This window comes from Manduca sexta, chromosome 2 (assembly GCF_014839805.1).
Source record: "Manduca sexta isolate Smith_Timp_Sample1 chromosome 2, JHU_Msex_v1.0, whole genome shotgun sequence".
In the NCBI taxonomy this organism is placed as follows: domain Eukaryota; kingdom Metazoa; phylum Arthropoda; class Insecta; order Lepidoptera; family Sphingidae; genus Manduca; species Manduca sexta.
In genome coordinates this window covers 6633177-6656305 of record NC_051116.1, presented here as the reverse complement: position 1 = coordinate 6656305, position 23129 = coordinate 6633177, and the positions used below count along the sequence as shown (strand labels likewise).

At 40.1% G+C, this 23129-nt stretch overlaps 2 protein-coding genes across 5 annotated transcripts in view; one reads left to right on the top strand and one right to left on the bottom strand.

Annotated features, from left to right (window-relative positions):
- Window positions 1–23129, bottom strand: part of LOC119188892 — a 59501-nt gene that overhangs the window by 28395 nt on the left and 7977 nt on the right. The window contains exon 3 of one of the 2 annotated variants that reach the window (XM_037437037.1): window positions 7346–7726. The exons of the other annotated variant lie outside the window; for it this stretch is intronic. Within the exon in view, the coding sequence (XP_037292934.1) occupies window positions 7563–7726 (164 nt within the window). The 3' untranslated portion in view covers window positions 7346–7562. Of the gene's footprint in view, window positions 1–7345; window positions 7727–23129 lie in introns of those variants that run through there. 2 annotated transcript variants of the gene reach the window in all.
- LOC119188889 lies at window positions 16526–20479 on the top strand. 3 transcript variants are annotated; one of them, XR_005112143.1, is made up of 4 exons: window positions 16526–17368; window positions 17911–18123; window positions 18916–19022; window positions 19095–20479. XR_005112143.1 is itself a non-coding variant. In XM_037437025.1 (3 exons), exons 1-3 carry the CDS (start codon window positions 16795–16797, stop codon window positions 18966–18968), a joined length of 840 nt encoding a protein of 279 aa, XP_037292922.1. In that variant the 5' UTR covers window positions 16526–16794; the 3' UTR covers window positions 18969–20479. The 3 variants fall into 3 exon arrangements, 1 of the variants encoding a protein (XP_037292922.1); XM_037437025.1 differs by having other exon boundaries at window positions 18916–20479; XR_005112142.1 differs by having other exon boundaries at window positions 16526–18123; window positions 18916–20479.

Below are 23129 nucleotides of genomic sequence, written 5' to 3'. Positions count from 1 at the left end.
TTAATAAATATTTAATGTTTAAAAGGCGTGGAAAATCAGCAGGGAGAATGTCATAAATAGGAAATGGGATTCTTGGGCAATCAAAGAAAAGGTGTTCCAGGGTATCTTCATTCAATCCACACTCACAGAGGGAATGATCACGGACGCGAATTTTAGCAAGAAAGACAGGAGTACATACAGGCCCTAAGCGTAAGCGAATAATGGCCAAATTTCCTTTTTTGCTGAAGTTACGAAATTGAAAGAACCAGGGTTTCGTAGGAAGGAAAGGTTGTAAAGAGCCATAACTGACAACTGACACATTTTTTTTTGAAGTAGTATTAGTAAGACCAGAATCTATATTAAGACGTTTAAAAGCTTTTGATATGGATATGAAGAGGATATGGAAGTAACGATCGCAGGGTTGCCCCCACCACCTCCATCAGGAGGCTCGTCCTCACAAATATCCATTTAAAAAAGGGGCAAACAAAAAAGTAACAAGGAAATATTCAAAAGATGACTTACCAAAACGAAGCGAACAAAAAAGAAAAAAAAAGTGTAGAAAATAGAAAGACACTAACTATACCGAGACTATCAAGAACACTTCAATAAACTTTCACAACCTCGGGCCGATCTCTTTTATGAAATTATATGTCTTATCTATTTGCTGCATTGTACGCTGCATGCAACAAAGCACTTTAACGACGATGAAGGCAGCCATAACTAGCATTATGTATGAACTATTTAAGAAATTATGATTTCTTATAATTATGCGAAGGTTATACATTAGACTATTTTGTCCTAAGATGTTTTTATTGCATAGATACGTTGTCCGAGCTCAATACTGGCAAGACGAAAGCAAGATAATTGCCCGACATTCACTTAGTCAACCTCCAACCACTGTCGCGGCTAGTCGGCTTACTAACTTTTTGTATTTTTATAAATAAAATGCCTTCCTGTGTTTTTAGAAGATGTACGAATTATACTCCAACTATGAATGAAAAAAAAGTTTCATTTCATAGGTTAGCAATAAGTATACACTATTTAACTTATTTTTTAACTAATAAATGCATTTTATTCGACTGTCATTGCGATGGGGCGGTCGACGCTCGGGCCCACTCATGCCCGGTCGGGCCGTATCAATGCGAGCTGCTAGGGCTGTACAGGTTTGTGGAATACTGTGCTGTTTTTATGTGGAATTCTGTTAGTCTATGACGCGTCTATTTGTAAAACGTCATTGATTTTTTTGGAGTTTATCGCGGTTTTAATGTTTTAGTTTTCTCCCGACGCGTCAAAGATGGCGACGTTTCTTCCAATATCTGTTCTGCTGTGACCATGAAGGCTGCAAAACCTTCGATTTATATCATCATGATATATATCGATTGATATTTATAATATTTATTGTCTTAGCTAGAAAATTAACCAAACTGATGTGACGCTGGCAACATTGCCCAAAGTAGCAATATTACTTACTAGAAATTTCAGGTATTCCCCATAATATGAACGAGAACGGTGAAATTTAATGCTTAAGTTCACAATTTTTAGTTGCTCTATTGTATCCTCATTTGCATCTAAGACTGGATTCCTACTTAAGCAATCTGCCTCTGTGTTTTCTTTTCCTGGCGCATACTTTATTTTAACATCTTAATATATAAATAGTATGTTAAATCATATATCGTATAAGCAGCGATAGCCTAGTTGGGTGTGGAACGGACTGCCAAGACGAATGTCCGCAGGTTCAAATCCCGAGGGCACACACCTCTGACTTTTCTAAAATCATGTGTGTATTCTTTGTGAATTTATCGTTCGCTTTAACGGTGCAGGAAAACATCGTGAGGTAACCTGCACATCAGAGAAGTTCTCTACAGAAATTTCGAAGGTGTGTGAAGTCTACCAATCCGCACTAGGCCAGCGTGGTGGACTTAGGCCTAATCCCTCTCAGTAGTAGAGGAGGCCCGTGCTCAGCAGTGGGCAAGTATATAATACAGGGCTGATATTATTATTATTATGTTACATCGCCTAACTCATCGTCTGTCAACCTGATATATACCTCCAGATTGGTGCCGCATATTTTTTTTTCAAAATCGCTACAGTAGTTTGGTTTTAAAATTAAAGAACTAGAATAATTATGTCGTCCAAATAAACGAAATCGCGAATTTTGATTTCTCGTGACGTTAGTTATGTTTTTGCGTTGGGCTTGATTGAGTGTACTTATAGCTTAATACGTTTTCCCCTTTTCAGAGGTAGGCAGAGGCGTAACATATCAGCACGTTAGTCGTACCGCGCGCGAAACACATACGTTGTGTTTTTGCGTTTGGTTTGCTTGAATCTACTTCTTACATATATATCTATAAGTATAGCATCACACCTTTTCTCCATTTCAGGGGTAGGCAGAGGTATAACTCCTGAGCGCGATAGTCGTATTGTGAGCGAAACACAATAACGCCATCGAGACAGTCTATTTTTACAAACACAAAAAAACAAATAATAAAAAAAAGACACACACAAAAAATTTAACCGCCTCCAAAACCACTCAAAACCAAACAATAATTTCCCATAACAGGTATATACTGGATACCAACCACCCCAATGCTTTCCCTGTTACATGTAGCTGGTCAAATGTGGGTGTATTAATCTCCCTGTCCGAAAAGAGAGGAAAGAAAAAGGTGAAACACCATACATGTATTTGGTATTACACCTTTCACTGTGTATGTTTGTTAGTAGTAAACGCGAACCTACTCCTTTTAATTGATTTGAAAGAAATGTAGCTCATAGATAAACTATGCAACAAAGCTTAACTAGCAATTTTAATTAGGCACCGACTCCAAAATTGGTATCCAATATATACCTGTTATGTGAAATTATTTTTTGGTTTTGAGTAGTTTTTGAAGGCGGTTTAATTTTTTGTTAAAATTATTTTTACTTTTTGCTTTTTTGTGTTAGTAAAAAATAGACCGTCTTATTCTAGTTTTTTTAGTTTTAAAACCAAACTACTGAAGCGATGTTGAAAAAAAAATTATGGGACCAATCTGGAGAGATATTCTTTCGAATAAAAAAAGCATTTTCCAAATTGGGTCATAAATGAGCGAGTTCTGAAGTAACAAACAAAATTCATTCATTCATTAAAAAAAAAATTCACGTCCAATTGATAACATCCTTCTTTTTTTGAAGTCGGTTAAAAAATAGCCGGCGATGTCTTCAAACCGAAAGGTAAACATGTCCATTGATAATGTCCCTCTTGCGTAACAAAAGCAATATTGTGTCTGTCTTTATTGTTAGTGGGATTAACCAGAATGCCGAATTGACGTCTAGTGTTGTAAAATATGTCGAGTTTCTTGTTTTGATTACTAGCTCATAGATCAATGGGAATAGTTGTACTTGAGGTATCACTATTTTATTGAGTTTTCTAAAATCTAAGGGCCATTCTACTTTTTTGAGCCTAAAAGTTTGTCTTTTTTCACTACACTCTTATAAACACAAGACAGAAAAATATTTATGGTATAACTACGTTATTGTTAGAGAACCTCTTGTTCTAATATAATTTAAAAATTAAAAACAAAAATGTCTTATTTCAACTCATGTAAAACAAGTGCTCAATGATAAAAAAAACATTCTCTGAATTTATCCGTATTTTTCATTTCACGTATAGTATTTCATTATTTTTACTACAAATCGTTATCAGCACGAGCTATCTTATTTAGAAGAAGATAATGGCAGAACCTGTAGGAATATTAAATGGAATTACTATGTTAAGAAATCGTGAAGGATATGCAATTTGGAAATTTAAAATGAGAATGTTGTTAATGCATGAAGAGTTGTGGAGTACTGTAAGTGGCTATGCTGACGATGATAAAACGCCTCCCGAGGTACGTTTCCGTAATGACCAAAAGACTCTTTCACAAATATGCCTAACGGTTGACGGTGGTGCTATCACGCATGTCAGAGCAGCTACAACGGCGAAAATGGCGTGGATGCTTTGCCAAATTGCCAGGAAATGGCTTTATCTGCACCAGAAAATAAAGAATTTAATAGAAGGATTATGGATTCAGGTGCAACAGTTCATATGACTCCCCGTGCATATTGGTTTATCAACTATCGTCCTATAGATGGAGGTACAATTATTGTGGCAAATGGAGAGAAGTTGGCAGCTATAGGCGTTGGTGATGTATCTATTGATACAAATAATGGAGTCTGCAGAATAGCTGACGTCGTACATGTTCCACGCCTAAACTGCAATTTGCTCTCAGTAAAGCAGGTTGTTGAAAAAGGTTTTTTTAGTAATTTTTGATAAAAATGGTTGTAATTTTTATAAAACTGATGATGTATCTTATTTAAATAATACTGCTTTTCATGGTTCTTATAGTGGTGGACTGGTTCATTTAGATTGTTCTGTTCGTTTACCAAAAAGTATAGCGTACATTGTTAATTCAGAGCTTTCAAAGTTTCAGCTTTGGCATAAGCGTCTTGGACATCTCTGCCGTATTGGTATGGACCTACTCAGAAAGGGTCTTGCTGTCGGCGTGAAGTACGTAGAAGTTGACAAAGAACCATGTATACCTTGTATTGAAGGTAAGCAAGCTAGGAAGCCCTTCAAGAGGCTGAAGTATAAGAGAGCTACATCAGCACTGGAATGACACATACAGATGTTTGTGGACCGATGTCAACTACTTCATTCAAAGGCAATAAATATTTTATTATTTTTTAGACGATTATACGCGTTTTATATTTGTTTATTGTATGAATTCTAAGACAGAAGTCAAGTCAAAGTTTCTTACATTTCAATCACTTGTTGAGAGACATACTGGTGCGAAAATTAAAATACTGAGATCGGATAATGGTACTAAGTATGTCAATAAAGAGATGGCGACCTACTCAGATTCTCAAGGAATCCAACACCAAACAACGGTCCCATATAGCCCTCAACAAAATGGCGTTAGTGAACGTTGTAATCGCAGTATTATAGGTAAGGCTCGCACTTTGCTGTCACATGGTTCTCTTTCTAAGGCATATTGGCAGGATGCAGTAGAAACTAGTGTTTATTTAAAAAGCCGGTCTCCTCATCGCGCAATTGAAGGTAAAACACCATTCGAAATGTGGTATGAGAGCAAACCTGACCTATCTCATTTAAAGGTTTTTGAATGTAGATGTTTAGTTCATGTACCGTCATGTCATAGAACTAAGTTAGACATGAAAGCAACGGAACACATCTTTATTGGATATTCAGATGATCCAAGAAGTTATTATTTCCGTAACGTGGAATCGCCACGAAGTTTAGTAAAGTCAAGGGATGTTACTTTTTTCGAAAATAATTTTACAGGACTGAAAGAGATGCCTGAAAATAATTTAAATCTTAGTTTTAATCCCAATGTTATTAATTTGTTATCGTAGATTTCATCATCTGATATAAATCCATATTTGTTGCAGGAAGAGCAAAATGAATTTGTGGATGCTGTTGATGATATTGATGACTACTCAGGTGATTTAGATCATTCATCTTCATTGCCATCAAGTGGTACTAATGATGAACCTTATGGCGGGTCTGAGTCAAGATATCCTCAACGAGAACGTAAGCCTCCAGATTATTTTTCATATAGTGCTCTTGTCGATAATATTTCAGAATATTATCGACAAGAGCACTATATGAAAGAAGAATGATGATCCGAAAACGTATCATGATGCAATATCTAGAAATGACAAAGATAATTGGATCTCTTCAATAAAGGAAGAATATAATTCCTGATTAAAAAAGGAAACTTGGATTTTGGTAAATAAACCAAGTCATAAACCCTGCATTCCATTTAAATGGGTTTATAAGCTAAAACGAGATGCTGATGGTAACGTAGTGAAGTACAAGAGCTAGATTAGTCGCCAAGGGATTCACACAAATAGAAGGTGTAGATTACCATGAAACCTTTTCACTGGTTATACGCAACTCATCACTGCGAACCCTACTAGCTTTAGCAGTGCAGGAAGGGTACAAAGTTCGGCATATGGATGTCGACACAGCCTTTTTAAATGGTGACTTGGAAGAGGAAGTATATATGAAACAACCTGAAGGTTTTGTTCGTAGAGATGATGAGAATAAAGTCTGTTTATTAAGAAAATCTTTGTATGGTCTGAAACAGGCACCAAGAGCCTGGAATACAAAGTTAACACAAACTTTGTTAGCTATTGGATTTATTCAAACTCCTTCTGAACCTTGTGTTTTTACCAAAAAGATTTCGAATAAAAACTGTTTAATACTGGCAATTTGTAGATGACATTGTTGTTATTTACATTTATAAAGACGATGTGACGTTTGAGAAGTTCAAATGTGATTTTGGAAAATATTTTACAACAAAAGATTTAGGTATAATTAATTTCTTTACGGGAATAAATATACGTTCGCAAGAAAATTCTATAAAATTATATCAAAGAACATACATAGAAAAGTTGTTAAAGAAATATGATATGCAAGATTGCAAAGGTATTTCAACACCACTTGCATTAAAGAAATTAGAACCTGGTACAGGTGAGTCTAATCATTCATATCAAGCTCTGATTGGATCTCTCATGTTTTTGGCTGTTAACAAGAAACCAGATATAGCTTATACAGTAAGCTATTTGAGTCAATTTAATACAAACAACGATCAGAGTCACTGGCGTGCTGCTAAGCGGTGTCTTCGCTATTTGATGTGCTACTAAAGATGTTGGTATAACTTATAGGAAAGTGGAAGATTTTAAATTACAAGCTTATGCAGATGCAGATTGGGCAAATTGTCCAGTTGATCGACGTCCATACACTGGATTTTACTTCGAGTTCGCATGTGGTTCAATATCTTGGGAATCACGAAAGCAGCCTACGATTGCTTTATCTTCGGCAGAAGCCGAATACATGGCTTTAACTTCAGCCACTAAAGAGGCATGTTTTATAAAACGTTTTGTCACTGAAGTAACTGGTAAATCACCAAATGTTGTTATTTTCTTTGATAGTCAAAGTGCGCAAAAACTTGCATAGAATCCAGTCCACCACAATAGGACTAAGTACATTGATGTAAAGTTTCATTTTGTTAGGGAAAAAGTTAATGACAACGTTGTAGAATTAATGTATATGCCTACAGATGAGCTACCTGCAGATTTGTTGACAAAGCCATTGGGTCCAATAAAGTATATAAAATGCATGAAAGGCATGAGTATGAGTTAATTTATAGTTATGCATTAGTTTTATAACAAACTGTATTTTACTGTGTTATTTTTTTTTTTTAATTTATTAAGGGAGGATATGTTGTAGAACCTCTTGTTCTAATATAATTTAAAAATTAAAAACATAAATGTCTTATGTCAACTCATGTAAAACAAGAGCTAAATGATAAAAAAAACAATTCTCTGAATTTATCCGTATTTTTCAATTCACGTATAGTATTTCATTATTTTTACTACAGTTATCCTACTATTTTATACTGGTTGACGTGTTCCTAAGACACTGTGTTTCTAATGTAATCGTAATAATTATGCTCATATTTTGAGTAATTCAATTGTATTGTTCAGTAACTGAGTTGTTTTTCATACAAAATATGGTAGTCCTAAATTGGTTCGAACCCTCCGAATCAGGCGAACGGCACGTAGATACACGTGGCTGGTCCCGGCGAACACCCGCCGGGCAGTAGGTCGGGGTCAGCGCACCCGACGATGGTGGTGCGCAATCGGACGTAGTCGGAAGGCAGCTCTCCCGTCCGTCTGCTACGGCCCACCGTAAATCCGTACCATGAACCTGAAATCAGAATCCACCAGGTCGGAATGCAAGCTAGGCTGACATTCCGCGCCAGCCACTCGTGACAGCTCACAAGCCCGGATGCCCAGAATACATAAACACCCTAGCGAGAACAACGATGTGCGTGACAACATGCATTATTCTTTTTAGTACAGACCTACCAGTCAACACCGGGGGAAAGCAGTGAATGGCATACCAGATTTCCCCGACTTGGCGACTGCAGGGCCCTGGAGGAAAATGGGAGAGGAAGTAAGGGGAAGGAAAAGGAATCATACTAGGATGGGTGGAGCGGAAAGGGAACGGAAATGTTCGCGTGCCCTTTTAGTCCTTAATGTGTTAATACAACCATGAGGTATACATACTGCACTGTGTGTCTAGGGCCGCGACAATCCCCCCCCCCCTTGCATGGCCTGCATTTAGTGGGAGGGACCAAGCGCACAAGAATTGCCTCGGGAGGAGGACAACACGCAGTTGGAAGAATAGTACCACGGTGAGAGATAATTGCAAAAAGACTACGAATGACATTGCTCGCTTATTTATACAGCCGCCATTCGCACGTATGTCAAAGCAATTGACAGTACATACATAAAAAAATAACATAAAATTAAACTGCCTTCAAAATCCACTTAAAAGCAAAAAATAATTTTACATAACAGGTACATATATACTTGTTACCAATTTTGGAGTCGGTGCCTAATTAAAATTGCTTCCCACAAGGCAATTCTTGTGCGCTTGGTCCTCACACAAAATGCACGCCATTGCAAAGGGCCACATTTGTCGCGGCCCTAGGCACACAGTGTAGTGTGTATACTTCGTTGCTGTATTACACACTGAGACCTATAAGGGCTCGCGAACATTTCCTCTCCTTCTCCTTTCCGCACATCCTGAAATAGTTCCTCTTCTTTCCCCTACCTTCGTCCCCTTTTTTTCCTCTTCCACTTTCCTCCAGGGCCCTGCAGTTAATAAGCCGGGGAGGATCAGTATTCCGTTCATAGATCTCCCCCGTTGTTGACTGCGGGGTCAGTATATAAAAATATTAAAATTGCTAGTTAAGCTAGATAAATACATTAACAAATATACGGAAACATTATTTAATTTTTATTGCATAGTCCATCTATGAGCTAAATTTCTTTAGAATGGTATATGAATTTACTACTAACAAACATCCTTACACAGTGAAAGGTGTAATACCATATACATGTGTTTGGTTGGTGTTTCACCTTTTTCTTTTCTCTTTTTTCGGGGCAGGCAGTGTATCACACCCACCAGCGATATGTAACGTGGGAAGCTTGGGGACAGTTCACAAATTTAAAAACAGTGTAACCTTAATACAACGACCTTCAATATAACGATTTCCTCGATTTAACGATTTTTTTCGAAATCCTCCAGAACTGCTCGTAATGCCGGCGCCAGATACAGACAAATATTTGAACAAAGACTTTGCAAGACTGCCACAAATTTGAACACAGATTTTCCCGGACCTGCCACATAGGCTTTGCAAACAAATTCGCTCACAGTATTCAAAGAGACAACAAACACGATGGACCGCGATTTTGTGGACGCGGTATACTTGTACTATTTGTGAATATAATTATTTATTCATTCATTCATCTCAGCCACACAAAAGATTTTCCTAAACCCCACACTAAGATTAAGCTTTATTCAGCCCTTGTACGTTCAGGCCTAGAATATTGTACACACGTTTGGTCACCACACTACGAAATACATATCAAGCGCCTTGAAAGAATCCAAAAAAGATTTCTTTGGCACCTTTGCTATCAATGTAATAAAGTTAAACAGCTGCCCAACTATCAGGACAGACTAAATTATTTTAGACTTCAAACTCTTAAAGATAGAAGGCAGCTGTTGGATCAGATTTTTTTCTTTAATTTGATTAATGGTAGCATAGATTGTCCTCATCTTCTTCAGCAAATATCCTTTAATGCACCCGCAAAATTACCTCGACCATGTAAATATACTCCATTCTTTCTGAGACACTCCAAAAGTAATTTAGGCATGTACGCTACAATTAATAGGCTGCAAAGTCAGTACAACATCTTATCTCAACGTAAAGATACGGCATGCATCCAGCGACTTCCTGCGACCTTAGCCAGGTCGTCCGTCCACCTTATAGGCGGGCGTCCGACATTTCGCTTGCCTGTACGTGGCCTACACTCTAGAACCTTTCGACCCCAACAGCCATCGGTTCTTCGAGCTATGTGCCCGGCCCACTGCCACTTCAACTTGCTACTCACGTACACTCCCCCCCCCCCCCGAGGCAATTCTTGTGCGCTCGGTCTCCACACCGAATGCACGCCCATGCACGGGGGGACATTATGTCGCGGACCTAGGCACACTATAGGTGATGCCTACACCCCCATGGTTGCAAGTTCACATGGGGGGTCTGACAGGGACTCGTAGAACAATTCACCTCCCTTTCCTCTCCGCCCATCCTATTACTTCCTCTTCCTTCCCCTTTCTTTCCCCCCTATTTCTCCTATTCCTCTCTTCCTCCAGGGCCTCGCAGTCGTTAAGCCGGGGGGTTCGTAGTATCCCATTCGCTTGTCCCCCCGGTGTGGACTGTGGGGTCTGTATTCAAAAAAAAAAAAAATAAACTCACGTACACTACATTGGCGACGAGTTGTGATTTTTTTTCGAACTTACCACGCGAGTGAATTATAGAAGTGAAAAATGCCTATAAGAAAAATCGAACCATTTCATTTGTTTTCTGGACAGTGGACATCATATGTTCGTCGTGTAGAACAGTATATATTGTTGAAGGAGATTAAAAACGTGTTAACAGTAGCCACGTTGGTGGGTGAACGTACATTATAACCTCATGTGCGATTAATGTTCACCGGCCGTTCCGGAATAAATAACATTTGACGAGTTAGGGAAGGTGGTGAACATGTCGAACCGCAACGGTCAGATATAGCGGAAAGACAAGTATTACGCGAACGCAAACAGAAATCGACAGAATCACTAACGGAATTTCTTCAACAACTTAAACACTTGGCTACTACTTGCAATTTTGGAGCTACTTTAGAAGAAAACCTACGCGACCAATTTCTTATAGGAATAGCAAGTGTGGAGATCAAGTACAAGAAAGACTTGGAAAAAAATACAAAAGAAGTACTGAACAATTGATGACAAAAAAGAAAGCCCGGAGTTTCTTTCTGCCTTTCTTCTTCGGGTAGTCATCACTTAGGTAGCTAGTGAAAGGCTGGTAGGTTAGCTAGGTTAGGGCTCATGTCCTCGCCGGTGAGGATCGCGACGCGTTACCCTTCTATTTCCCCTACCTGCCAGCCCGAGCTGGTTACTTCGGTTTGTACCTAGTCTTTTGTATAAACTTTATCCCTAATTTAAAATCTCCATAGTTATATAAGTGATTTTAATAGTTGTTTAGAAATAATAATTATTCTTATTCTTTGTTTTGACGTATCATAAGTGCAACTTTGTTCGCCTACGTGATAAATAAAGTATTTTATTTATTTATTTATAAGTCACGAATACTAACTAGGTGAGCGTGGGTTAACGTATAAAAGAGCGGTGGAGCTAGCTTTAGGACTCGAAGCTGCAGAAAAACATGTTGAACAAGTGAGCGGACGCTGCAGTTGGAGCGGTGCAGAAACATCGTCGAAATTTGGCAACGGGATTAGTGGAAGCGGCACGGGTGGCGAAGGCGCGGACAGCGGCACGGGCGCAGGTGCGACGGACGAAGGCCTGCATGCCGTGCGCAACGGAGCGCCGGCCGCTGGGCGCCGCGACGCCAACGGCAACGGGTGTTGGCGATGCGGGAAACAGCATCACCCAGATAAGTGTCGATTTCGTAATTACACGTGTATTATGCCAAATTAAAGGTCATCTCAAAGTAATGTAAGGTGCCGGAAACTAAAAATAAAAGATAATTTTAATATAGATAATGAGTCGGACGAAGACCTGTATAATATAAGAGCCTATTCGGTAAAAGATAAACCTTTTTTTCTTGAGGTTAAAATTGATGATAAAATATTAAATTGTGAGTTGGATACGGGTAGTAAGATATCGGCGAATAGCGAGAATTGTTATAAAACTATGTTTTCCGAATATCAAATTTACTATGACGACATTAAACTATGTTCGTATTCAGGTTCTCGGATCGAGCCAATTGGATATATAATTTATATTATAAAAAATGGCGGCCGACCGTTAATAGGTAGGTGCTGCATTCGGAGTTTTAATATTAACCAATTATGTGTATAATGATTTCTTATGTTTACGAGAATGTTAGACATTGAAATTAAACTAATTTTCCGGAACGTCGGGAGAGTAATAAAATACTAACCGCGATAGAATCCGGAAAATTAGTTTAATTTCAATTAAGTATGTGTAAATAATTTAGTACATGATTGCACTGAATATCGCCAGCGAATTATTCAGGAATTATAAACAGATTTTCCAGCTGTGTTTCGGGATCAATCAGGTACTTGTAAGAAGGAAATTCGCTTACAGCTCGTAGACACGGAACCGGTTTACGTTCGGGCACGCAGTGTTCCATTGGCACTGCGAGCGGCGGTGGAGAAAGAACTTGTTCAGTTGGAACGGGAAGGGTCTATTTATCCAGTAGAACATTCCGAGTATGGAACCCCTATAGTGCCAGTGGTCAAACCGTCGGGAGATATCCGCATTTGTGGAGACTATAAGACCACTATTAACCCAAAATTAAAAATGGATCATTATCCCTTACCGCGTATAGACGAGTTATTTTAAGCCTTAAATGGAGGGCAAGAATTGTCTAAAATTCATCTTACTACAGCTTATATGTAGGTACGTCTCCACCCAGATTCGCAGGCTTGTACTACAATTTCCACACATGTAGGCACATTTGCATTTCGACGCACGCCTTACGGTTTAAACTGTGTACCAGAGAAATTTCAAAAAATAATAGAGGAAACACTGCGTGGCCTACCAAATACCGTGGTTTTCGTAGATGACATTTGTGTTACCGGAAAGAATCGAGAAACGCATATAGAAAATTTGCGAGCTGTAATCGGACGGCTATCGGAAATGGGGTTAACAGTAAAAATTGATAAGTGTAATTTTTTACAAGAAAGTGTGTCTTATCTTGGATTTAGTATCGATAGAAATGGATTGCATCCAGATATGACGAAAGTTGAGGCTATTGTAAAAGCGCCACGGTCAAATAATGTAAGACAGTTGAAGGCATATTTAGGTTTAATTAATTATTACTGTAAATTTGTACCACCTCTACATAAATTATTAAAAATGAATACTAAGTGGTACTGGACTGCGGATTGTGAAAATGCTTTCCAACCATAAAAAGCAAGCGACAAAGTATTGTGTTATTATGATCCGTCATTACCTCTGGTTTTATCCGTAGACAGTAGTACGTACGAAATAGGAGCTGTATTAGCGCACCGATTTGCAGACGGATCGGAGCGGTCGGTCAGTTGTGCCTCAAGGACACTGACCGTAACGGAAAAAAATTATAGCCAGCCAATTAAAGAGGCATTAGCAATTTTCTATGGCATACAAAAGCCTCACCAATTTCTTTTCGGTCAGAAATTTTCATTAAAAAGTGATCACAAGCCGCTTGTATATATTCTTGGTCTGAGAGGGGGAATTCCACAAACCGCAGCAAGCAGACTTCAACGCTGGGCTGTCAAGGTGGCGGCCTACGACTTTGATATCGAGTATGTCAGCTCGAAAAAAAATGGCAATGCGGATGCGTAATCAAGATTGCCATTAATAGAGGATAATGGGTAGGCATGGAAGAATGTATAAAAAATAATTATTTGTGTTTTATTGATGACACTTTGCCTATTAGTTACAAAGAAATAGGAGTTGAAACAAAAAGGGATAAACTGCTGAGCCAAGTTTGTATAATGTTTGGTTGGCCAGAGAAGTGTGACATAGAAGAAATGAAGCCTTTTTACTTTCGTCGCAACGAATTGTATATAGAACATGGCTGTATTCTTTATAAGTATAGAATAGTGATTCCACAAAAATTACAAAAACAAATATTATTAGAAGTGCATCAAGGGCATTTGGGAGTAGTAAAAATGAAATCAATCGCGAGGAATTATATATATTGGCCGATTATAGATAAGTATATGGAACTATTAGGTCAAAATTGTAATGCATGTCGTAGTGTTCGCGACGCCCGGGCCCTCCCCGTAGCTCAATACATCCACGGGAGTACCCAGCGGGCCCGTGGCAACGACTACACGCCGATTTCGGACAATTGGCGGGTCGATATTATATAGCTTAGCTGGGAAATATGCTCATGTAACTCTGTCCTGGTATGGTGTATTTACTTATTTTTTCACAACAGCTTGAAAAATATTAATACTACTGAGTAGCCATTTTATGTAGCATGTTTCCCACTATACCTTGTGTTATAAATAATTAACTTTAAGGCGATACCTCAAGGTCCATTTTCATACATTTTGTTTCGGCTTTAATCTGGGTAACTAAACAAGTATTGGCAAGTAAAGAATTTAAATTCACGTCTAGTTAGTGATTAGTTCTCGCAGTTGAAAGAAAAATGTAAAAATAATTAATAATCATGGATATTTCTGCGTTTAAAATTTCGTCATATTAAATTTTAAAGGCCGAAATGAAATATCCATGATTATTAATTATTTTTACGTTTTTCTTTCAACTGCGAGAACTAATCACTAACTAGACGTGAATTTAAATTCTTTACTTGCCAATACTTGTTTAGTTACCCAGATTAAAGGCGAAACAAAATGTATGAAAATGGACCTTGAGGTATCGCCTTAAGTTATTATGCACCTGGTGCTGACTACTTAATTTGTTGTGGTCAGCGATGTAGAAGTTCTTGTGCAATTTAATTAATATGTACCTTGTGCCTATGTGATTATGTTTGTATTGTATTTTTTTTTATTGTTATTATTTCTTGTTCTTATTATAGACCCTAACTATAGTGTTATGTTCATGGTATCCATCATAACATCACAATAATAATTTTATGCAGTTTAATAACTAAAATGTGAAACTTTTTTTTTTATTACTATTTGAAGAACTTGAAAATCTTTTGTTTTATGTTGTATTGTATTTTCTTTTCTCTTATTTATTGTATTGCTCAATATAAGGTGCAAGTTTTATACCTTATGGAATCTTGTACCTAAATTGAGATATTTAGTTGCTCATAGGTAAACTATAACTATATTTTTTACCTTGTTATAACGAATCGTAGATCAACCTAACCTCTGAAATGAAATTAAATAATTTATTGAACCTGTAAAATGTGATACATTATTTAGATTCCGTCAATATTAACTCGACCATCAGTTCGGAAAGCAGTTCTCACTAGAGAAGAGCGGGCAAGAAATTCTGGTGTTGCTCTTTTCAAAATCAGTTTAAGGTATAAATTACAGTATATTATGTTACACAGAAGAGAGAAAAATTATATTGTTTTTTTTTTTAATTATTTATTGCTGTTTAGAGCAGTTCATTTATATGCTCGCAAAATATGTAATAAACGAAATTTACATACGGGAGCACAATCCTTTCAGGAATCATGAAATATAATACTCATTATACCCCTAGCAATAAGTAATAGCAAGCGAAATGGGCAGAACAATCCACACAAGCAGCACCCGTTCACGAGTATGACGCATGTGCCAGCCATCGGCCTCCTCAACCATATTGTAGGGAAGTTGCCGACCCGTCACACGACGCCGCCGCAGGTACAGACAAAGAGTGTCATACCCAAGTTGCTTAGTTATATTCCGAATAAAGAAAATATAAAATCATATATTCGATCGAATGACACGATTCCAAAGAAAATCACACGAAAATACTTAATCCCAGGCATTTAAATCGTCTATGTATCCTGAGATCTTGTTATAAGCTTTATTACACAACTTTCGTTTGATAGTTGTTTGGAATGCACTTGTGGCGATCACCAATTCAAATCACGCGCCCAAGCCTGCGCCGCGCACACATAGGCGCTCGGCGTAGGCTCGAGCTGCGTGAGAACCCCGCGTGACATATAATTTCAAGTAGTGACATTTGGAATGACGGATGTAAATAAAAATAGTTTTCTGTGTTGTGACTCTGGTTGTGGCGGATTAATAATAAACATTATAAAATCGAACACAAGGTTTTATTAAACGTGGAGAATACGATAACCCATGAGCTCCACATCTGGTGACCACCGACGCTCGCTGCCTCGTAGTATTTCCGCGAGGCTCATGGAAGCAAACGAAGTCAGAGCGCATCGAAGACACGATTGCGGTTCAAATGTGGGTGCATGGCTGACTCCACTGACGTTCACGCCTAGCTACACCGCGCGACCGGCTCCCTTGTTGGCCTACGTGACCAACCGCACATGGTTGGGCGCGCGCTCATCTCGTGCGCCGACCATCCTGCAGCAACCCGGACGAGCCACCGCCGTGCCTCGCCCCTGTCACGACTAGTGCCAAGTCCACCGAGCCGCCGTCGCGCCTCACCGCAGTCAACTTTAGTGTCAAGCCCAACGAGACGCCGTCGCGCCTCACCGCAGACAACTTCAGCGTCAAGTTTGACGAGCCACCGCCGTGCCTCGCCTGCCGACACGTCCAGCGAGCTGCGCCGTGCATCGCTGCCGACACGTCCAATGAGCCGCCGCCGCGCCGTGACTCGTTCACATTCATCAATCAAGTCCAGTGAGCCCTACTTCGCTACTGCAGTAACAGTTTAAACAGGGAAGTTGTTTAATTTTTCATTGTAAATGCCCATTGTATAAAATTATAAGTGTTAACATTCACAACAGGGACTTATATATACATATATTTTTAATTGCAAAGGCTGCATTTAAAGTCACATTAAATTTAATAACTTTAATTGTATTACATATGTTTATTTTTAATTTTAAAGGCTGCATTATAAGCCCAATAGAATATTGTAAGTGCCTACACGGGTAGCTAATATTTGTTACATTGTAGAGGTTGCATTTTAAAACCTCATTTAATTGTTCCACTGCCTGTGACCCTCATTCCTGTTTTCCTTTTTTAATTGTTTTTCCCCTTTTTCTTTTTTTTTTTTTTTTTGACTCCATCATGTCGCAGGAGGATTTGTTGAGGCAAGTCAGGGAGCTGCAGGAAGAATTGGCCAAACTTCAAACACCAGCAGCTTCCAGTGATGTTAAAGCAAGTGTGTTTGGCATCACCATGAAATTGCCACCATTTTGGCATGACAAGCCAGCAATATGGTTTGCCCAGGCCGAAGCTCAATTTGAAATAGCGGGCATATCACAAGATTCCACCAAGTATGGCCACATTCTTTCTAAATTAGACACTCGGGTTGCAACAGAGCTTGAGGACGTTATCGAAAATCCCCCAACTAAAGATAAATATAACAATTTGAAATCCGAAGTAATAAAGCGATTTGGCATTTCCAGAGATCAGCGTGTTCGGCAACTGCTCAGTGATGAGCCACTGGGGGACCGCAAACCATCCTCATTCTTGCGCCACCTGCAAACTCTCGCTGGTGCCAAGAGTGATGAAAACATAATTAGGGAGCTGTGGATGCGGAGGCTGCCATCGGACATCCAGCACATCTTAATGGCACAAATAGATTTGCCATTGCAGAAGGTGGCAGACATAGCTGATGCTATTATGGATACACCTGTCAGTAAGTCTAATAATTCTGTTAATATGGTCACACCTAGTGCTCCTGTGGCTGCTCAATCTGCAGAGATAGAGTCTATCATGCACAGCATCAAAGCCTTAACTAAGAAGGTAGATGCACTTACTCGAGACAACTCGAGGAGCACAAGGGCACCATCAAGGCCTCGCTTAAAGTCGTTCTCCCGCACCAACAACAATATGTGCTGGTACCACCAAAGGTTTGGTGTAAAAGCAACCAAATGTATTTCGCCATGCAGCAGCGCACCGGAGCCGGGAAACGCCAGCAGCAGTCAGTAATGGCGGCTTCTGACTGCAATCCATCTGGCCGCCTTTGTGTGACTGACATCACATCTAAGCGTCAATTCCTTATAGACACAGGTTCCGACCTGTGCTGCTATCCCCGCCATTTGTTGAAAGGTAGTCTTAAGCCCACTAAATATGAGGCACAGGCTGCAAATGGCAGCTCCATTAAAACCTATGGTAATATCAACCTTTGCTTAAATTTTGGACTCCGACAAAAATTTAATTGGGATTTTGTCATTGCAGATGTCAGCTGTCCTATAATTGGTTCTGATTTTCTGGCCCATTATCATCTCTTGCCAGACTGTCGCCAGCAGAGATTAGTAGACGGGATCTCCAAGCTGTCTTCACCAGCTACCGTAGCATCAGCTGCTCAACCCGCAGTCAAGTCTGTTATTGCCGGAGACTCTGCCTTTAAGAAAATACTTCTGGAATTCCCTGACTTAACACGCCCTCCTGGTAAGCCGAGAATTCTTAAACATTGTACGACGCACCACATTATAACGACAGAGGGACCCCCAGTTGCATGCAAATATCGGCGACTAGCGCCTCAAAAGCTATGCGCTGCTAAAAAGGAATTTGAGGAGATGGTCCGTTGTGGGACCGCCCGTCCTTCCGACAGCCCATGGTCCTCTGCATTGCACCTGGTTCCAAAAGCAGATGGTAGTCTACGTCCATGTGGCGATTATCGCGTACTAAACGCAAGAACCATCCCAGACCGCTATCCAGTCCGGCATATAGGGGATGTCAGCCATAACCTGGCTAAATGCTCTGTTTTTAGCACTATCGACCTTGTGAAGGCCTACCAACAGATTCCGGTTGCGCCTGATGACATCTGCAAGACAGCCATCATCACGCCATTCGGCCTTTTTGAGTTCCCTTATATGACCTTTGGGTTGCGAAATGCGGGACGAACCTTCCAGCGCTTCATTGATGGCGTTATACGTGGTTTAGATTTTTGCTTTGCATATGTCGACGACATACTGGTGTTCTCGCACACACCAAAGGAACATGCGCAGCACCTTAGAATTCTTTTCAACCGTTTATCAGAATTTGGCATTGTCATTAACCCATCTAAGTGTGTTTTGGGGCTGACACTGTGACCTTTCTGGGCTACAAAATTTCAAAAGCTGGAACCTCTCCTCCACCTGAGAGAATTGAAGCCCTAAAAAGTTTTCCCCTCCCTAAAACTGTGGAAGGACTCCGCAGATTTTTGGGGATGGTAAATTTTTACCGCAAATTTATTCCCAGGGCAGCTGATTTACAAGCACCTCTACTGGAAGTTTTGGCATCTAGCAAGTTAAAAGGAGCCAAGCCAGTACCATGGACAAGTGACCTTGAACTGGCATTCCAAAAGTGTAAAGACCATTTATCTAATGCTACTCTTTTGGCACATCCCGTTTCTAACTCTAAGCTTGGTTTGTTCACAGATGCCTCATCTACTCATGTTGGCGCTTGTCTACAACAGTTTGTAGATAATGCCTGGCAGCCCATTGCTTTCTTTAGCAAAAAGCTCACCAGCCGCCAGGCTACCTGGCCAGCGTACTACCGCGAGTTACTGGGAGTATATGAAGCTGTTCAGCACTTCAGACATATTTTGGAGGCCCAACATGTCACCATACATACTGACCACAAGCCCCTTATTTATGCATTCTCGCAACGACGCGAGAAGCTGCCTCCTGTTCAATTAAATCAATTATCTTTTATTTCGCAGTTTACCACCGACTTCGTGCATGTGCAGGGCACGGACAACGTTGTCGCCGATGCCTTGTCACGAGTAGACGCCGTCCACGTCGGTTTTGACTACTCCGCTCTCGCCAAAGACCAGGCAACCGACGAGGAGTTAAAGCACATGCAAAGTGACTCGTCCCTGGAACTAAAGAAGGTAACCATACCTGGTTCTGATACGCAAATCTTTTGCGATTTATCAACTGGGAAACCCCGGCCGTATCTCACACCATCTTTTCGGCGACTGCATTTTGACAAGCTGCACAACCTCAGCCATCCAGGCGCACGGACCTCGGCGCGTATGGTCGCCGACAGGTTCGTTTGGCCGGGTATGAGGCGAGACTGCAGAATGTGGGCCAGACTGTGTCCGGTCTGCCAACGCTGCAAAATCTCTAGACATACTGCCACGCCTTTAGGAATCTTTACCACACCTACTAGACGTTTTCGCCACGTGCACATAGACATTATTGGGCCTCTGCCATCCAGTAGAGGTTACCAGTATTGTCTCACAGCTGTGGATAGATTCACCCGGTGGCCAGAAGCATGGCCCATGGCCACCGCGACCGCGGAGGAATGCGCGGAAGTTTTCTTTAGAGAGTGGATGGCTCGTTATGGTACCCCATCTATTGTGACTACAGATCAGGACCGTCAATTTGAATCTTCCCTTTTTCAGACCCTGATGCAGCTTTGCGGCGCCAAACGCGTGCGCACGACAAGCTACCATCCGTGCGCAAACGGGTTGGTAGAGCGAATGCACCGGCAGTTGAAGGCTGCTCTAATGTGCCATGAGGACACATGGCATAAAGCTTTACCTGTCGTGCTCTTGGGCATGCGTGCCGCTCTTAAGGAGGACATACAAGCATCGCCCGCCGAGCTAGTGTATGGAGAACCCCTATGCCTGCCTGGCGAATTTATTGTTCCTCCCTCACTTTCTGATCGCACTGACAGCGAATCAAATTTTGCAACTGAACTGAGACGGCATATGTCTGTTTTAAGACCGACACCTGCCACTCGGCATAGAAAGCAGTCTATTTTCGTTTCCAAGGACCTAGCTACTACGTCGCACGTTTTCTTACGTGACGACGCCGTAAGGACTCCTCCTTGAAACCGCCCTACACGGGCCCCTTCAAGGTCATCTCCAGAAGAGATAAAACCATTAAAATTTCAGTTAGAAACAAGGACATCGAGGTGAGTCTGGACCGCGTCAAGCCAGCCTACATCGACGAGGACTCCAGGGAATTGAAAACTGCCGCTCCCACTGCCTCAGCAAATCCTTGTGCTCTGAGCGAGCAGAATAATGACTCTGCCGCACTCAAACCGCAGCAGTATACACGCTCAGGTCGTAAGGTCCGTTTTAAAACACCTTACGATGTTTAATTTTTTTTTTTTTTACCCTTTTTCCCATGTATTACATGTTATTTCTTCCTATTTCCCATGTAATACATGTTTCCCTTCCCTTTAATTTCCCAGGTATTACATGTTACCCTTTCTCATTAATTTGTCATGTGTAACATGTTACTTTTTTTCAATTTCCCGTGTGGCCACATGCAACACGATACTTTTTCTCCTTGTTTCCATGTAATATTAAATTTTTTCGCAAAAAAGTAATTGTCTCCGTAGGGGGGTGGTGTGGCGATCACCAATTCAAATCACGCGCCCAAGCCTGCGCCGCGCACACATAGGCGCTCGGCGTAGGCTCGAGCTGCGTGAGAACCCCGCGTGACATATAATTTCAAGTAGTGACATTTGGAATGACGGATGTAAATAAAAATAGTTTTCTGTGTTGTGACTCTGGTTGTGGCGGATTAATAATAAACATTATAAAATCGAACACAAGGTTTTATTAAACGTGGAGAATACGATAACCCATGAGCTCCACACACTCATATAAAGGACTTGATATCTCACTCTGTTTAACGAACCTCACTGTAACAAATTACTTGATATTACGAATTATTTTCTAAGTCCCTTCAGTTTCGTTATATCAGGTTGCTCTGTATTACCTTAAAAGCTTCCATTTGCTGTGCTGCGACGGTGTGTTCATTTTCGGCGACGATCTGACTCCCTGACTTTGTACGCCTGCAGCATATTATTATTTTCGTATATTTGTTCATGTATTTCTTTTCTAGCTTAACTAGAAATTAAGCACCGACTCCAGAATTGGTATCCAGTATATACCTTTTATTTTTTGGTTTTCAGTGGCTGTTGAAGTTTTAATTTTTGTTAAAAAAATATTTTTTGCTCCGTGTTAGTAAAAAATACTCATCTCGATGTCGTAGTTGTGTTTCGCTCACAATACGACTATCGGGCAGAAGAGTTACATCTCTACCTACCCGTGAAAAGGGGAAAAAGTGTGATGCTATATGTATGTAAAAAGTAGATTCAAGCAAACCAAACGCAAAAACACAACTGGTATATTTCGCTCATAGTCCCACTATCGCGTTGTGGTGTTACACCTCTGTCCATCCCTTAAAAGGAAAAAAGGTGTGATGCTATATGTATAGCATTTATTTTGTGTGTTTATATATATGTATATAGGTCCGCTAGGTGGCGCTGTAACGATCTCTTTGTTTACGTCTCCCGTATTTTTTGCTAAAATATATTAAATAGTTTAGAAGTGAAACAGTTATTTAAAATTGTGTATAGTGCTGTGATAAATACGTGCAAATGTTATTACCAGCGGACTCTTCAGATTCTTAACATAATATCGTAATTTGTGTTTTAAAGTTTCAAAATTCTAACCGACTTCGGCAAAATTTTGTTAGTAGATTTGGACTATATTATTACAATAGTGCAAAACATTTCTAGTCACAAAACAAGACTATATTTGCAAAACACGTTTTAAGAGAATATTACTGGTATAAAACAGTGAATTTAGAATTAATACCCACAACAACAGACTATCAGTGACATCTAGTGTCAGACAAAGAAACTTAGAAACTTAGAAACGTTAATTCTGTTGTTTTTGATTTTATTTTGATTACCACACATTAAGATGTCTGAGAAATGTGGTACTTGTTGTTTAACTGTTACAAATAGCCACTTCATGTTGTGTTCCAATCCTAAATGCAAGAAAAAGTATGACCTTAAATGCCTTAAAATTGAAGGTGACATATTTAAGACCTTTACTCAAGCCTATAAGAAAAATGATATGTCCAAGATGTACTCCTTCTGTGTCTAAGCCCGGAACTACTGATACCACTGGCACAGACAACGCTAGCACGAACATTGACACTACACCCACGAACAATGTTAATACAGTGCAGGGGAGTCAAGCGAATTGGACTCTTATATCAATGAAGGTAGATTCTACATTGATACTGGACGAGTTACGGGAGTTTCGCACAGAAATGGTGAATCGACTGGATAACCAGGCAAAAGTCTTAAAATGTTTGCAGTCAGTTTACGCAGACAAAAACTGATATAGAGTATTTAACTAAAATACTGAAGGTAATAGAAGAAAAAATCGGTTGTGAACTTACACCGAATACAGACCCTAGAAAAGGAATAATGACGGGTAATCAGGCGATCACTGAGGCTGTTGAGGACCAGGACAACACCGAGCGATGCACCAGACCGGCCGCCGGCGAGCCGCGAGTAAACAACGGCGGGGCCACAAAACCAGCGGCAGTAGTTACTCAGTCCATGATGAGTCAAATAGAACAACAAGAACAAGAGAAAGTTCAGTTAGGCACCCAGGAGCAACAATGGCAAATAGTAAGGAATAAAAATGCGAA